At 31.4% G+C, this 14,771-nt stretch overlaps 1 protein-coding gene across 1 annotated transcript; it reads left to right on the top strand.

Moving 5' to 3' along the window:
• The first annotated feature begins 131 nt into the window (after positions 1-131).
• On the top strand, positions 132-1,594 carry LOC11442881 (methyl-CpG-binding domain-containing protein 4). Its single transcript, XM_003619464.2, has 2 exons — positions 132-167; positions 973-1,594. The coding sequence occupies exons 1-2, from the start codon at positions 132-134 to the stop codon at positions 1,459-1,461; spliced, it is 525 nt and encodes a 174-aa protein (XP_003619512.1). The 3' UTR covers positions 1,462-1,594.
• Positions 1,595-14,771: the final 13,177 nt, after the last annotated feature.

Here is a 14,771-nt window from a genome sequence, read left to right as displayed (position 1 = left end):
GAGGGAAACCTAGCCCATTAAGTGAGACTATATATGTATAACTCTAGCAAGAAATTAGGGTTGAGCACTCATTTCACAAACTTCACAAAAGGTGGTTGGTCAGAGAATAGAGAGATTTGTTTGCTAAATCAATGGCAGGCTCCAAAACTCCAACTTCTTCTAGCAAGGTACCATTACTAACTATTATTTTCAACACTCGATTCCTCTATTTTTTTTTTTTTTTTAGGGTATTCTCATTCTTTAATTTTCAACTATTTTTCTTGATCCATTCTTGTTAACTCTTCTGCGATGATGTTCTTTTTTAGTTTTAGGGTTTACAATTACTCGTTAATTGAATCAGAGGGATTTAGATCCTCTAATTATAGGTGCTTTTGAATTTAATTCTAATGCCTAGGGGCGTAAGAAAAACAAAAGTTTTTTTTTTGTGCAGATTTTTCTTTCACCTGAATCTTGTGAGAAACAAGAAAAAATTATGCGTTAATGTCATAATCAATGTTTAATTAATGTTGAATTGAATGAAATCTTATAGATTTATCTTTCATAACAACAAGAAAAAATGCAAGCTTATAGAATCAATGTTGAATTGAATGAAAATTTTCATATTTGTTGTTAAAAAATTTCTCTTCCTACCCGTTGATTTGTCTGGATTTCAAAATTGTACAAGTAAAAAAGGGTTATTTTTGCACGTCCAGATTATCCATGTTTAATTCTTGCACGGATAATTTGGTGGGTGACCTGATTGGATAGACTGTGATATCATATTAGGCTTTTATATTTAGTCTAACTCATCCCAGAACCGGCTTATAAGGTGTCATCATTCTTCATAAACCTTTTTTTTTTGCCAGATCTTATCACTTCTAAACATGGGACTTGGGTTTTTATCAATAGTATAGATTATTAAGTCTTTATTGGGTTTAATCTAAAAGCTGAACTTCTGCTGCTTTATTAACTGATGGTGAATTATTGTGACAGAGACCAGTGATATCCCAGAATGATATATATGTGGCACAATGCAAACTTTGCATGAAATTTAGAGAGATTGACACACAAGAGGAGTTTGAGGAGATCCTTCATAAAATCAAACAAGAGCCTTTTGATTGTAGCAAAAAGGCTAATTGTAGCTGTGATGATCCTGCTGATATAGAATATGATTCTTCTCGGACATGGGTCAAATACAAGCCTAACATTCCAAAGACTCCAAAAGGGTTCAAGAGAATCTCAGTGCTTAGAGATGATTACTCTAAATTGGACTCTTACTACATAACACCTACAGGTAAACAACTGAGATCCCGCAATGAGATAGCATCATATCTTAAAGATCTTCCACAACCCAGTGGTGTATCTACTTTGGATTTTGATTTTTCATCCCCAAAGGTCATGCAAGACACCGTCCCAGAATTTATTGTGAAACCGAAAGATTTTGCGAACAAAAAAGCCAAGATAGCTAAAGATGAGGTTTGAGAAATGTCATCACAAGGTTGCTGCATTTTGTTGTTCTTGATGCTAATTATGGTTGGTTTGTTTGTAATATATTATTTCTAGATATTGTATTATGGAAAACCAATTCAGTGGTATTGAAATAAATTTAACTTTAGTTATGGTGGTCCATTGTAATTGTAACCTAAACAGATATTTGCAGGCTCTTTATGTTGTAACCTAAATACATATTGTACTCTATCTTTAAAAAATAAATAGAAGTTGCATTTTTTATAAAAAAAAAAAATATATAATTTATAGCTATGTGGTGATAAATGTTAGAAATACTATAAAAAAAAAGCAGTAAATAAAATAACATTGATTTTTATTTAACTTCATTAGTTATAATTCAAACATGAATGGCATCCTCTTCAAAAAAAAAACATGCTTGGCAACCTCAATTAGTTTATTCAACTGTTAATTTTACTTCATTTTGATTGGAGTTTTTTTTTGCTCTTGAAAGAAAAAATTGTCTACTATTTTTGTTACAAAAGTGAAATAGGTTGGTTTATAGGTCAATTTTATACTTTTTATTGTTAAAGGTTAAGTAGACTTTCCACCCGTGCTGCCGCACGGGTCATATACATTGTAGATATAGTAGACAAAAACAAATCTCAATGCATATCAAAGAGAATGAAATATGTGGTCCCAAATATATGCAGATGTTGGAATTCGAACCTCAGACACCACGCTTATTCACCAAAAAAATATTAATTTTTATCAATCGTGTGTTACTTCATTCTTTTGTTAAAATTATATGTCAATATTATATTATTGGTATGTTACTTCATATTTTTCTTTTTTTTTTTTGAAAAAATGTTACTTCATTCTTTTGTAAAAATTATATGTTAATGTTATATTATGTACCTAAAAATAGTTCATTCTTAACCTGAACATGTAAAATGTTTTATTTAAATAATTTTCCTTTTATCGAATATTTGGCCTTTACCGTAAATGATACCCTTTAACTGTTTGTTGAAATGTTTCTTCCACCTGTTTATATAGATTGCAAAATTCAGGTGCATTTTGTGGTAAATATTTAACAAAGAGAGTTCAGTTCTAATTTGGATGAAAAGTGTAATATTAACAAAAAAAAATGTTGCTATAATCTTTCAAAACCCTTTTATTCCAATAGGGCGATTTGTTTTGTTGAAGAAATAGGGCGATTTGTTTTGAAGAAATAGGGGAAATAAAGCGATGCCGATTTGCTTTGTTCATGAAAATAGGAGATTAGGTGTGAGCATTAGGGTTAAAATGGTAAAATTATGCAACAGGGTTTAGGTTAAAATTAGGGCTCATGAAAATATGAGATTAGGTGTGAGCATTAGGGTTGTTCATGAAAATATAAGATTAGGTGTGAGCATTAGGGTTAAAACGGTAAAATTATGCAACAGGGTTTAGGTTAAAATTAGGGCTCATGAAAATATGAGATTAGGTGTGAGCATTAGGGTTGTTCATGAAAATATAAGATTAGGTGTGAGCATTAGGGTTAAAACGGTAAAATTATGCAACAGGGTTTAGGTTAAAATTAGGGCTCATGAAAATATGAGATTAGGTGTGAGCATTAGGGTTGTTCATGAAAATATAAGATTAGGTGTGAGCATTAGGGTTAAAACGGTAAAATTATGCAATAGGATTTAGGTTAAAATTAGGGCTTACGGGTTACCTTTAATACTCCCTCCGTTTCAAAATACATGTCTATTTTGGAGAAATTGCAGTAACCAAGGACAAGCTAGTTTGACACAAAAGTTCCTATTATACCTTTGTCTTTGATTTCCTCCATTTTACATTTATTTACCCCATCTCATAATTACTCCCAATACCAATACCAAAATTAATTAAATTCATAGGAAAATAATTAGGAGTGGTTAGTTACGATGGATTAGAGTGCAATAGTCATGGGAAAATAATTTCTTGGGAGAGTGCATGAGTAAATCTACTTAAAATTGGGTCAATATTTATTAGTGGAAAATAATTATTGTGGAGAAAATCTAGAATCCAATTAATTGGTAGACAAGGGTAAAATAGACAAAATGTATCCTTAAACTATGAAATGGACATGTATTTTGAAACAAAAAATTTCTCTAAAATGGACATGTATTTTGAAACGGAGGGAGTATATAAGAAGATTAGGTAAGAGCAATAGGATTGTTCATGAAAATAGGAGATTAGGTGTGAACATTAGGGTTAAAACAGTAAAATTATGCAATAGGGTTTAGGTTAAAATTAGGGCTTACTTGTTAACTTTAATATATAAGAAGATTAGGAGAGAGCATTAGGATTGTTCATGAAAATAGGAGATTAGGTGTGAACATTAGGGTTAAAATAGTAAAATTATGCAATAGGGTTTAGGTTAAAATTAGGGCTTACATGTTAACTTTAATATATAAGAAGATTGTTCATGAAAATAGGAGATTAGGTGTGAACATTAGGGTTAAAACAGTAAAATTATGCAATAGGATTTAGGTTAAATTTAGGGCTTACTTGTTAACTTTAATATATAAGAAGATTAGGAGAGAGCATTAGGATTGTTCATGAAAATAGGAGATTAGGTGTGAACATTAGAGTTAAAACAGTAAAATTATGCAATAAGGTTTAGGTTAAAATTAGGGCTTACTTGTTAACTTTAATATATAAGAAGATAGCATATTTGACCAGTTGAAAACTATCAGACTTGCGTTTACTTTTTTTAGGGTAGTTTTGCGTACTTAGAAAAGAATTCGTTTGTGACACATCATAGAATCTTACTTTCAGACAGCTTTGGATATTATTGCGGATACTAATAAGAATGACTTTCATCCTCATGCAAACTAGTTCTCTCTCTCGTTAAGAGGCTCTTTTCTCTTTCTTGGGAGGTCTCCTTTAATCATACTTTAAGAGAAGACAGTGAATGTGATGACTAGTTGACCTAGTTTTTTTTTTCTAACAATGTTGATTCTTTGAAAATGTGGATGTCTCATCCTCCTTTTTATCTACCAAAGTTGTTACTAGGTTGAGTCACGGCAGACTATCAACCACGGCACCTTCGGGATAAAACAAGCCCAGCTACAACTATGCGGTTAACTACTACACCGTAGAAAACCTTTCGAGATTTACACCCTCAAATATCGTACTAAAAACACTATTTAATACTGAAACCACTTTAATATGGTATTGTTACCACTTTGTTATGGTTATGAGACCCCTCAACTACGGTGTTACCATCATTCTAACTTTAAGTTCTCCAAAATATCAATATGGTACTACGACCACTCAAATATGGTGATACCACCATTTCGACTTTTTAATTTCTCCTCAAAAATATTGGAAGAATATTTGTATACATTTAAGATCATTCTTAATTCGTACAAAACATTATTGTTCCAAAAGGGACTATGATCCTAAAGTACTCTTTATTCTGAAGGGACATACATTATAGAAGGGACTATGTTTTTAAAACCTTTCTTAATTCTGAAGGGACATTATACTGAATAGGGACTAAGATCTTAAAAACACTCTTATTTTCGAAGGGACAGAAAAAGGAGATTAGGAGAAGAATAGATCGTCAACACAAGCTGGAGGGAGAAGAGAGAAAGAGTTCTCTACAACTCAATATAAACTCTTTGGTGTAATTTTTGAACTGAGTGGAGTCCTCTATTTATATAGAGATTTTGTAACTGTTTTAGCAAAAATTACGACATCAGATACTCTAATTGATAAGATAAAAAGGTAAATTATCCATTAATCAGTTCAACAACATTGGTGGATAAGATCAAAAACACAGAAATCCACAAAATATGAGGAAACAAACTCATTGGATTTGAATGAAGGAAATATAAGAAATTTAATTGAATTCTTATTCTTATTCTTATCACAACCACTATAAGCTAAATGTTTGGCAAGTGATATTCACGAATAAAAATAATAATTACTATTATTTTTATCATAATCAAGTATTTAAAATTAAATACCGCAATTTAAACACTACTAATGTGTGTGTTCTATTTTACGTGGGACCCCCACACTCTATTTTTTAATTCACATAACATTCGATTAAAGTATAATTACCTAGTGTTTAATCTTCCAATTTTTCTTCCAACATCACACCAATGATCCAAATCCCCCACTTGAATTTAAAAAATGGTTTCAATTCAAATAAATTTTATTGATGATTAGAAGAAAGTTCAGTTGTAAAGATTTGATTTTTATCGGTTGAAAAAGAATAATAAAAAGCGCCTTGGGATTATTAGTTCATCTTGGTGACAAACCCTTCACAAAACAAACCCTAAACCTAAACTTTATATTGGACCTACTTCCTAAAGACAAGTTTCTCTTAAGCGTATCAAAGTTTCTCGCGAAATCATTGAGTGTGTTCCTGTAGCAACCATGCCTATTCTCATGGTTGATTGATATTAGAATCCTTGAAGAACGAAACTTTATTTGTCTCAAAGTTTGTTAGACTATTCTCATGTTTCACAATCCTTGTCTAATTTCACTTGTTCCGATATCAAAAATTTTCTTTCGATGCTTCGCTTTGATATTTGTCATGATGAATTAACAAATACTAACCCTCCGTTGTTGCTTTATGAGTTTGGTATTCGTTAATTCATTATAAAAACGGTGAAATTAGATTAAAAAGTAGATTTATATAAAATTAGGGTTCGAGGTTTGGTTTGATTAGGATTAGTTCATTAGACTCATCCAACAATCCCAAGACAAGAAGAGTCTACTCACTCATGTTCATAGTAGACATAGAATAGAAAAAGAAGAACATAAATAAAATAACAAGAAAGTAAAATAAGAACTTTTATGAAGAAAGACAATTGTCACTATTGAATTCCAAGAACAAAAGATGAATTGTTATGATAGCTAGCTACTCTATTATAGTTTACAATGACTTAAGACCTATGAAATATATCACTAGAATGTTCCACAAGAAACCACGAGCTTTTAGGTCAGAAGTAAACTAACAGGTAGCTTGTCCTTGAAGCAGAAGCAACAAAAGAGCATCCTGAAGCTTGGCATGGCCATGTGGTTGGTGGCACGGACCGTGCCAAGTCTCTGACTTGGGAGAGACATATTTTTATCCTCAATCTTCGTATTTTAAGCACGAATCAACACCAAATCCTCTTTCTTTTGCTCCAAGACTGAATCTTTAGAATATTTGTTCCTGAAATTGAATAACTTACAATTGAAGTAAAATAGTTCTAATAAGGAAATAAGATTAAATAAAACAAACTCAAATATAAATAAAACAGACTCAAATATTATATTAAAAACACTAATTATTGACTCATCAGTATTCTAAAAACCCGTGCATTTATGGCCCTGCACGTCTATCCCAGTTTTAATGAATCCTCCAGGTATTCTGCCTGTATGAACCGGCCTCAATTGCACATTCGTATAGGTGAGTCTTTCAAGAGTAATCATGTAGCTATGTACTCCACTCAACATATAGTATAGATCTCATTAAGAGTTTCTATTATCTCATCCTTCTGTCACAGCAAGAATCATGCTTTCTTACTTTTATCATAAAGTGTTCTATCACTTGTGAATTGTTATTATCCATTGAACCTATCTCTTGGGATCTCCAGTCATGTAGGTCGGATTACCATCACTTGTGATCTTTAGATATTAGTCCCATCCAATTGGATGTGTTTAGGACTTTCTTAATTATTCCTTTTGTCAAAGGATCAAATAATTCTTCATCAGTACGTACTTGATCTAATTTACCCGTTCCTTTTGAGAGTAGCTTAGCTCTCTAATCCTTTATGTGTTCGTGCCTAAATTATCGTCTCTTTCTATTGTAGTAACGATTCTCAGTTTATGTAATAGATGCAATACTATCACAATGAATTAACACTTCTGACAACGGTGTTACCCACTACGGGTTCTCAACTAGCAAGCATCTTATCAACATGCTTATTTACTAGTTTTCTCTGGTGTTCTTATCCTAGATATATTATATAGTGGACTAAGTCAATATCATTTGTTTCAACAAACAACTCCTCCAATGATGTTCAATGTGTAGCCTATAACACCCTAAACTCTAAAAGCGATAAATTACACTAATGATACGGCATATCAAGAATTTAGATGTTACTTCTTCAATAAAACATCAAGCATGCGTAAATAACAATTTTCTCAAAACATCGCATCAAAATAAAACAACATCACAACTGTGTTTTAATAAAGCATCTCCAAGTAGCCATGTCTCAAAATCATAATACATGACAAATATAAAATCTCATCTCAACAACAGAGTCATAAAAAAAAAAACAAATAGTCATAAGACTCAAAACATATAGACGTCCTAATCAGAGCTGACACAATAGACTCCAAAAAAAAATGTTAAACGAGGTAGCTCCAAGCTATCCTCAAGCAACTCACCAAAGCACACAATCTATTCCTGCACACCGTCTATCCATCCACACGGATAAGGAAGACGGTCAACCAAATGACCACTGGGGTTAGTTCATAATTCACAATTAAACATAATCAATGAAAATAAATGATACAATTAAATTCAATTGATTAAACAACTCAATCACGTCAATTTGTCAATAAGTATACAAATATAGATTACCACACATTTCCTGGATATTCAAATGTCCACCAACATTCACCAAGTATATAATCCAACAAGTATATAAATCAACCATACAATTGTTCACTGGGCACATAACAATTACGACACTTGTCAAGTTATGAAATGCGCCTAAACACGACTTCTATATGCATGTGGTACCGGTCACCTCAAGGTCGTCAACTTAGATACAATTGTATCCTAAACACCGTCGTTGAATAAAAAATATTCTTATCACCTTTATTGGATATAAACATCATAAATCACCTTCATTGGATATGAATATCCTAAGACTTATGATGCATGAGCATATGACACACTATGTATATGTTCAACAACAACAATCGCCAATTATTTTCACCTTCATTTTGCATGTATGCATTCACCATCAATATCACCTTCATTAGCATGTAATAATTCAACAACACCATTCATCATCATCATAACAACATTCGATTCAAAATTCAAAAAGTGTAAAATCACATATAACACCTAAGATGGACTATTATCCAAAACTCAACATTTCACATATTAGACACTCAATCATCATCAATTCATTCTCATTCTATCATATAAACACGAATTCAAAGTCTCCTATAAGTTATCCAACAATAAAACATTAGTTGGACAAAGTTCGTCTAAGTTTATGAAAAATAGCATTTTTCGACAAACTCTCTAAAACTAAATTAAACAAATTAAAACGCCTCAACCGAGTATACACACAAACCACATATAAGTAAAATAGTGTGTACACGTACATTTCATAGGCCAAAGCCGATAAATACCCAAAATTCCCAAGTTCGTATCATTTTATCATTTTCCAAGTTATTCAACAAAACAAATCAAACAAGTTCGAAAGCTTCAAATAAGTATATACAGAAGTCACATATGAGTGCATTAGCGTATACATACACGTCCTATAGGCCAATTCAATTCAATCCCAAATTTTCACAAAGTTTGTATCATTTTTCCGTTTTTCAAAGAATTCAAGTTTTCAAAGAAAAATCAAGTTAAAGTTCATGATTCCCATTCAAAACATTTTTATAAATCATAACAATACTAGACAACCCTAGTCATACCCCTTTTCCCTTGAGAAATCGAGCTTTTCGAAAATTTCATGTTCTTGAATCATTTTCAAAAAGTTTATGATACAATTCACAAAACCAAGTTCAATCCAATTCAATTGATGTTTCCAAAGGTTTAGAAGGTTTAAATACAATTAATAACATCAAAAGAATTAGTTTGGACGATCCGGAGCGATCCCCATTGCTCGGAACACCCAAAACATAGGGTTTTGTTCCTGTGCAACTCGCCCTAGCGAGCTCCATCTCGCCAGGCGAGTTACACCAGAACAGGTAGCCTGTAAGATTCAAATTTGAGAGACGACCAATCGTCACTTGACAACAACGTTATCCTGGAGTGTGTTAAGTTACTTCTAAAGTATTTATCTTTGAGTCGGGTGTGATGGAATGAAGGAGGATTTATCTCTTGAAGTGCCCCCAATGAGAATCAAAGGCATCTTAGCAATTATGAAGAAATAAAGGAAAGTCATAAGAGATTTCTCTAATGTCAGTTTCGAGGACGAAACTATTTTAGGTGGGTTGCCTATAATAGCCGGATTTTTATCATATTTTTATACATAAATATTTTATCATAATTTAGCAAGAAAATAGATTATTCTTACGATTTAGTTAGTGATGACATTGTGTTTGATAATTTTTTCTACATTGTCAATTCAACTCTCTTAATTAATTATTTGATGTCTTAGTTTATTTTGTTTATTTTGGCAATATACCAGAATAGTAAGTTTATTATATTATAAGAATAATGGATACTTTATTATCATTTGGAGTGATCTCTTATTCCTTAAAGTTAATCTGAACGCAAAATTTTGCCCTTGATTTAACCTAATTTTTTCGCATGACTTTACTATTTTAACCCTAAATTTAATTTCTAAAAGTTAACCCGTGACACAATATTAACCCTAGATTTAACCTAATTTTTCATGTGACTTTACTATATTAATCATAGATTTAATTTATGCAAAACATCATCTCTTATTTCTAAATGTTAACCCGTGACTCAATATTAACCCTAGATTTAACCTAATTTTTTCGCTAGACTTTACTATATTAACTCTAGATTTAATTTATGCAAAATATCATCTCTTATTTCAAAATGTTAACCCGTTACGCAATATTAACCCTTGATTTAACCTAATTTTTTATAAACTGATTTTTCCCTCCACACTTTTGCATTTAATGTTTATCTAAAGTAAAATAAAATTATGTTCCTAATTATAAGCTGTTGTTTTGGAAAGGAATAACCGTTAACCCGTCTCGCTATACTTAACCTAATCTCTTACTTATAAATGTTAACCCGTCTCGCTATATTTAACCTATTATGTTACGTTACTTATAAATGTTAATCCATCTCGCTATACTTAGCCTAATTTTTCCCTCACACTTTTGCATTTAATGTTTATCTCAAGTGAAATAAAATTATGTTCTTAATTATATGCTATTTTTCTGGAAATCTCTTACTTATAAATGTTAACCCGTTTCGCTATACTTAACCTAATTTTAACCTAATTTTTTCCTCCACACTTTTGCTTTTAATGTTTATCTAAAGTAAAATAAAATTATGTTCCTAATTATAAGCTGTTTTTTGGAAAGGAATAATTGTTAACTCGTCTCGCTGTACTTAACTTAATCTCTTACTTATAAATGTTAACCCATCTCGCTATACTTATCCTATTATGTTACGTTACTTATAAATGTTAATTCGTCTCGCTATACTTAGGTACTGTTGGCCAGTCTTTTTTCGGTCTAAAATCTACTTTAAAACAAAGTTAAAATAAAGCTCTTTTAGAAAAAATGTAAAGCTGTTTGGTTTCTTTATTTTTTATAGTTCTAAAGTTATTTTTAAGTTAAAAGTTGTGTGGCAAAATATTGTACAAAACTTTAATTTTCTTTTTTTGTGGTGTTCGGGGTTCGAACCCGCGACCTTGCATATATTTATACATTGTCTATATCAACTGAGCTAAGCTAGATGATAATTTGTTTTTTTCTTTTCCAATTATATTGTATAACAATTTTGTTATAAGAATATCATATTTTTTGTGTCATTTAAAAAGATACGAATTTATATTATTGATATTAAATTTGTTACATTGTTGGTGTCATTGAAAAAGATATGTTTAGTTTTTTTAATAAGAAAAAGATATGCATAGTTTGTTACAATATAAATGTGTAAAATATATATAAGTATAATTTTTTAGGCATCTATACTAGTACTTTTAATTAAAATCAAAATTTTATAAAAATAATAATTGTACGCATTACACAACACTGAAAAAATTATACGCATTAGCGTAACAAAAAAAACAGACATACAGACATAAAATATTACTCTAAACGCTAACGTGTGTGTGTGTATTTGTGAGGTTGAAGAAAGGGAATAAAAATATTTGTGAGTTTGTCATAATTAAACGATATTAAAATTAAATATATAAATGATAAAAAGATAATAAAATTCCTTCAAAAATAGATAATAAAATTAAATTGATCCTCCTTTAAAAAAATTATATGGACCAGCTCAAAAAAAATTAAATGGAAAAAAAAACAAATTGAAATATAATATTAAAAAATAAAAGATAAAGTTGCCTACGTGAGTTAAAGATAAGTGTTTGTGAAATAAATTACAAAGAAGTAGTTTTTTGAAGTAGCATTCAACAACTTTTGGTTAAAACTCTTTCCATTCAATTTTATGCATTCTAAAAAAAACTATTTTTTTTCGAAGGTACTTTATTGATATTGTGTTTGGCCTAGCTTCTCCTTAAAAATGTAGAAAAGCTGAAAAAAAGCCGGGTCAATTGGTACATTAACCTAATTTTTCCCTCACACTTTTGCATTTAATGTTTATCTAAAGTAAAATAAAATTATGTTCCTAATTATATGCTATTTTGTTGGAAATCTCTTACTTATAATTGTTAACCCGTCTCGCTATACATAAATTTAAAAATAAAAAAATAATAAAAATATTACGAATAAACGTTAAAGTGACACATGGCATAAAAAACCTTACTTTATATATATATATATATATATATATATATATATATACTATTGATATCATATAAATCATTTTTATAAATCAATAAAGGTTAAGTCTAGTAGAAGATGATAAACTATTATAATATAGTGAATCAAAGTACAAATTTTTGTTGTCAAATATATCTATATATATTTAGTGTCCGACTTTACCTAAAATATAATTGTTTTGTGCGGATGGGTCTACAAGAAAAAGACATTTTCTATAAATTTTTAACCAAATCTAAAATCATTTAATATGTTATTTAGATGCTTCAAATTAACGTTTTAAACACTTTATTTATGATGATATTTTTTAAATTTATATTTCGTATATATATAAAATTTGACAAATATAATGCACATGATTTGACACACACTCTCTCTATATAATCGCAAGAGAGTGTGTGTGTGTGTGTATATATATATATATGGGGTTTGCTTAAGGTCGTCCCTAAGAATTCGGAGGATCGGCTCTCAGAATGAAAAGAGGTCAGTGATAATCAAAACGTATTTTTTTAAGAAAAGCAATGATCTATTTATATTTTTTTAAAGATAAATATAAAGTGACGGTACACCCAAATGTGAAAATGGTTACCATATACATAAGGAATCCCCACCTAACACCAAAAGCAAGATGACCTAATTCTAATAGGCCTAAAAGGCTAAAACAAGGGGACGGAAAATGGCTGGGGGTATTAAAAAAAAATTGAAGGGCAGTAGTACTAGTGGGTATTAAAAAAAAATTTGAGGCCCATAATTGAGGGAGGCCCAGCTCTGTTGAGCTGTTTGCACCCCCTTAGGGCCGGGCCTGTTTGCTAACTTAGACTAATAAAAAACATGAAGGTCCAAGTTAGCAAAAATGCACATTTTTATTTGGACAAAAATAACATTCATCATTATTATTTAAAACTAATAGCTTGAGGGTTACATTAATAATTTTCATTAAAACATATTTATTAATTTGAATCAATTTGCTAACTTAAACCCACTTTTATATTTTAACAAATAGTTTGAGGGATATTTACTAAACTATCCCTTACTTTAAATTGGTTTACAATAGTGGATAGTAGTTTTTTTTTTTTTTTTTTTCAAATGAAAATGTGCACTTTTGCTAACTTGTCAGCTTCAACATTTCCAATCTCACACCATCCGGTGTCAACTCACTAACCAAACTCAAGTCTCAAAACTGCTCAATCAATTCCAACTCTTTAATCATCAAAGCAGACATATGCAAAGTCTTTCTATTCAAAGCATCGGTAACTACATTAGCCTTCCCGGGATGATAACTCAACTGAAAATCAAAGTCTTTAAGATATTTCAATCATCTCCTCTGCCTCATATTCAACTCTTTCTGATCGAAGAAGTACTTCAAACTCTTGTGGTCACTGAATACTTCAAACTTAGAACCATATAGATATAGATAGTGCCTGCAAATCTTCAATGCATACACAACGGCCGCCAATTCCAAATCATGAGTCGGATAATTCTTCTCATGCACTTTCAACTGCCTTGAAGCATAAGCCACAACCTGACGATTCTGCATAAGCACACCACCCAAACCCATCTTAGAAGCATCACAATACACAACAAAGGATTCCTTCGAATTCAGCAAAATCAACACTGGAGTTGAATTCAACCTCTTCTTCAACTCTTGGAAACTCTTCTCACACTTGGCATCCCAAACATAAGCTTGCCCCTTCCGAGTCAACTGCGTCAATGGCAACGCCAACTTAGAGAATCCCTCAATGAACCTCCGATAGTAACCGGCCAAACCCAAAAAGCTTCTAATCTCAAAAACAGACTTAGGAGACTCCCACTGCAACACTGCATCAACCTTAGAAGGATCCACAGAAATACCACCCTTAGAAATCACATGACCAAGAAAACTCGCTTCCTTCAACCAAAACTCACACTTAGACAACTTAGCACATAACTGGTTCTCCTTCAAGACCTGCAACACAATCCTCAAAAGAAAACAACCAATTCATACAAAAAATCACATCTATATGCTTCAACGGAAGACAAACAGGATCCAACTCAAAATCAACATTACCAAAATTAACAGGACACTTAACACAAACCACAACCAACTGAGCCTCTGCAGCCAAAGATACCTTCCCTTGCCAGACTAACACAAACCACTAACCGATAAGAAAACAGCACAACAAAGCAAATGCCGAAGGTACTATGCTACCATTCACACACAACAGGGAAATAAAACGAGTATTAGTCTAGACAAGACTGACCACGGCTCTGATACCAACTTGTAACACTCCTATTTCTATTAAAGCAATTAAACATGTGAATAATACATTTATTCAGGAAATAGAGGCTACACCACATTCAAAATTCAAAAACCAATAGACATGTATATAAACCTCAACAGTTGTAGCGGAATATAAACCAGAGTAATCAACATATACATGTTATGAAGCAATAAATTACATCACAAAGATGCATTTCAAAAATCCCAAACAACCGGGAATCTCCAACAAAACAAAATCCAAAAATAACCTAATCTAGACCGACACAACAAGCCTAGATCAGAGCCGACTCAACACCGATATCGGAGAAAGCTCCCGATATCACCAAGCACAGCTCACCAAGCACTACTCCTGCAAAACGTCTACCCATCC

This window comes from Medicago truncatula, chromosome 6 (genome assembly GCF_003473485.1).
Source record: "Medicago truncatula cultivar Jemalong A17 chromosome 6, MtrunA17r5.0-ANR, whole genome shotgun sequence".
NCBI classification, from domain to species: Eukaryota; Viridiplantae; Streptophyta; class Magnoliopsida; order Fabales; family Fabaceae; genus Medicago; species Medicago truncatula.
This window is presented reverse-complemented; position numbering and strand designations above follow the sequence as displayed.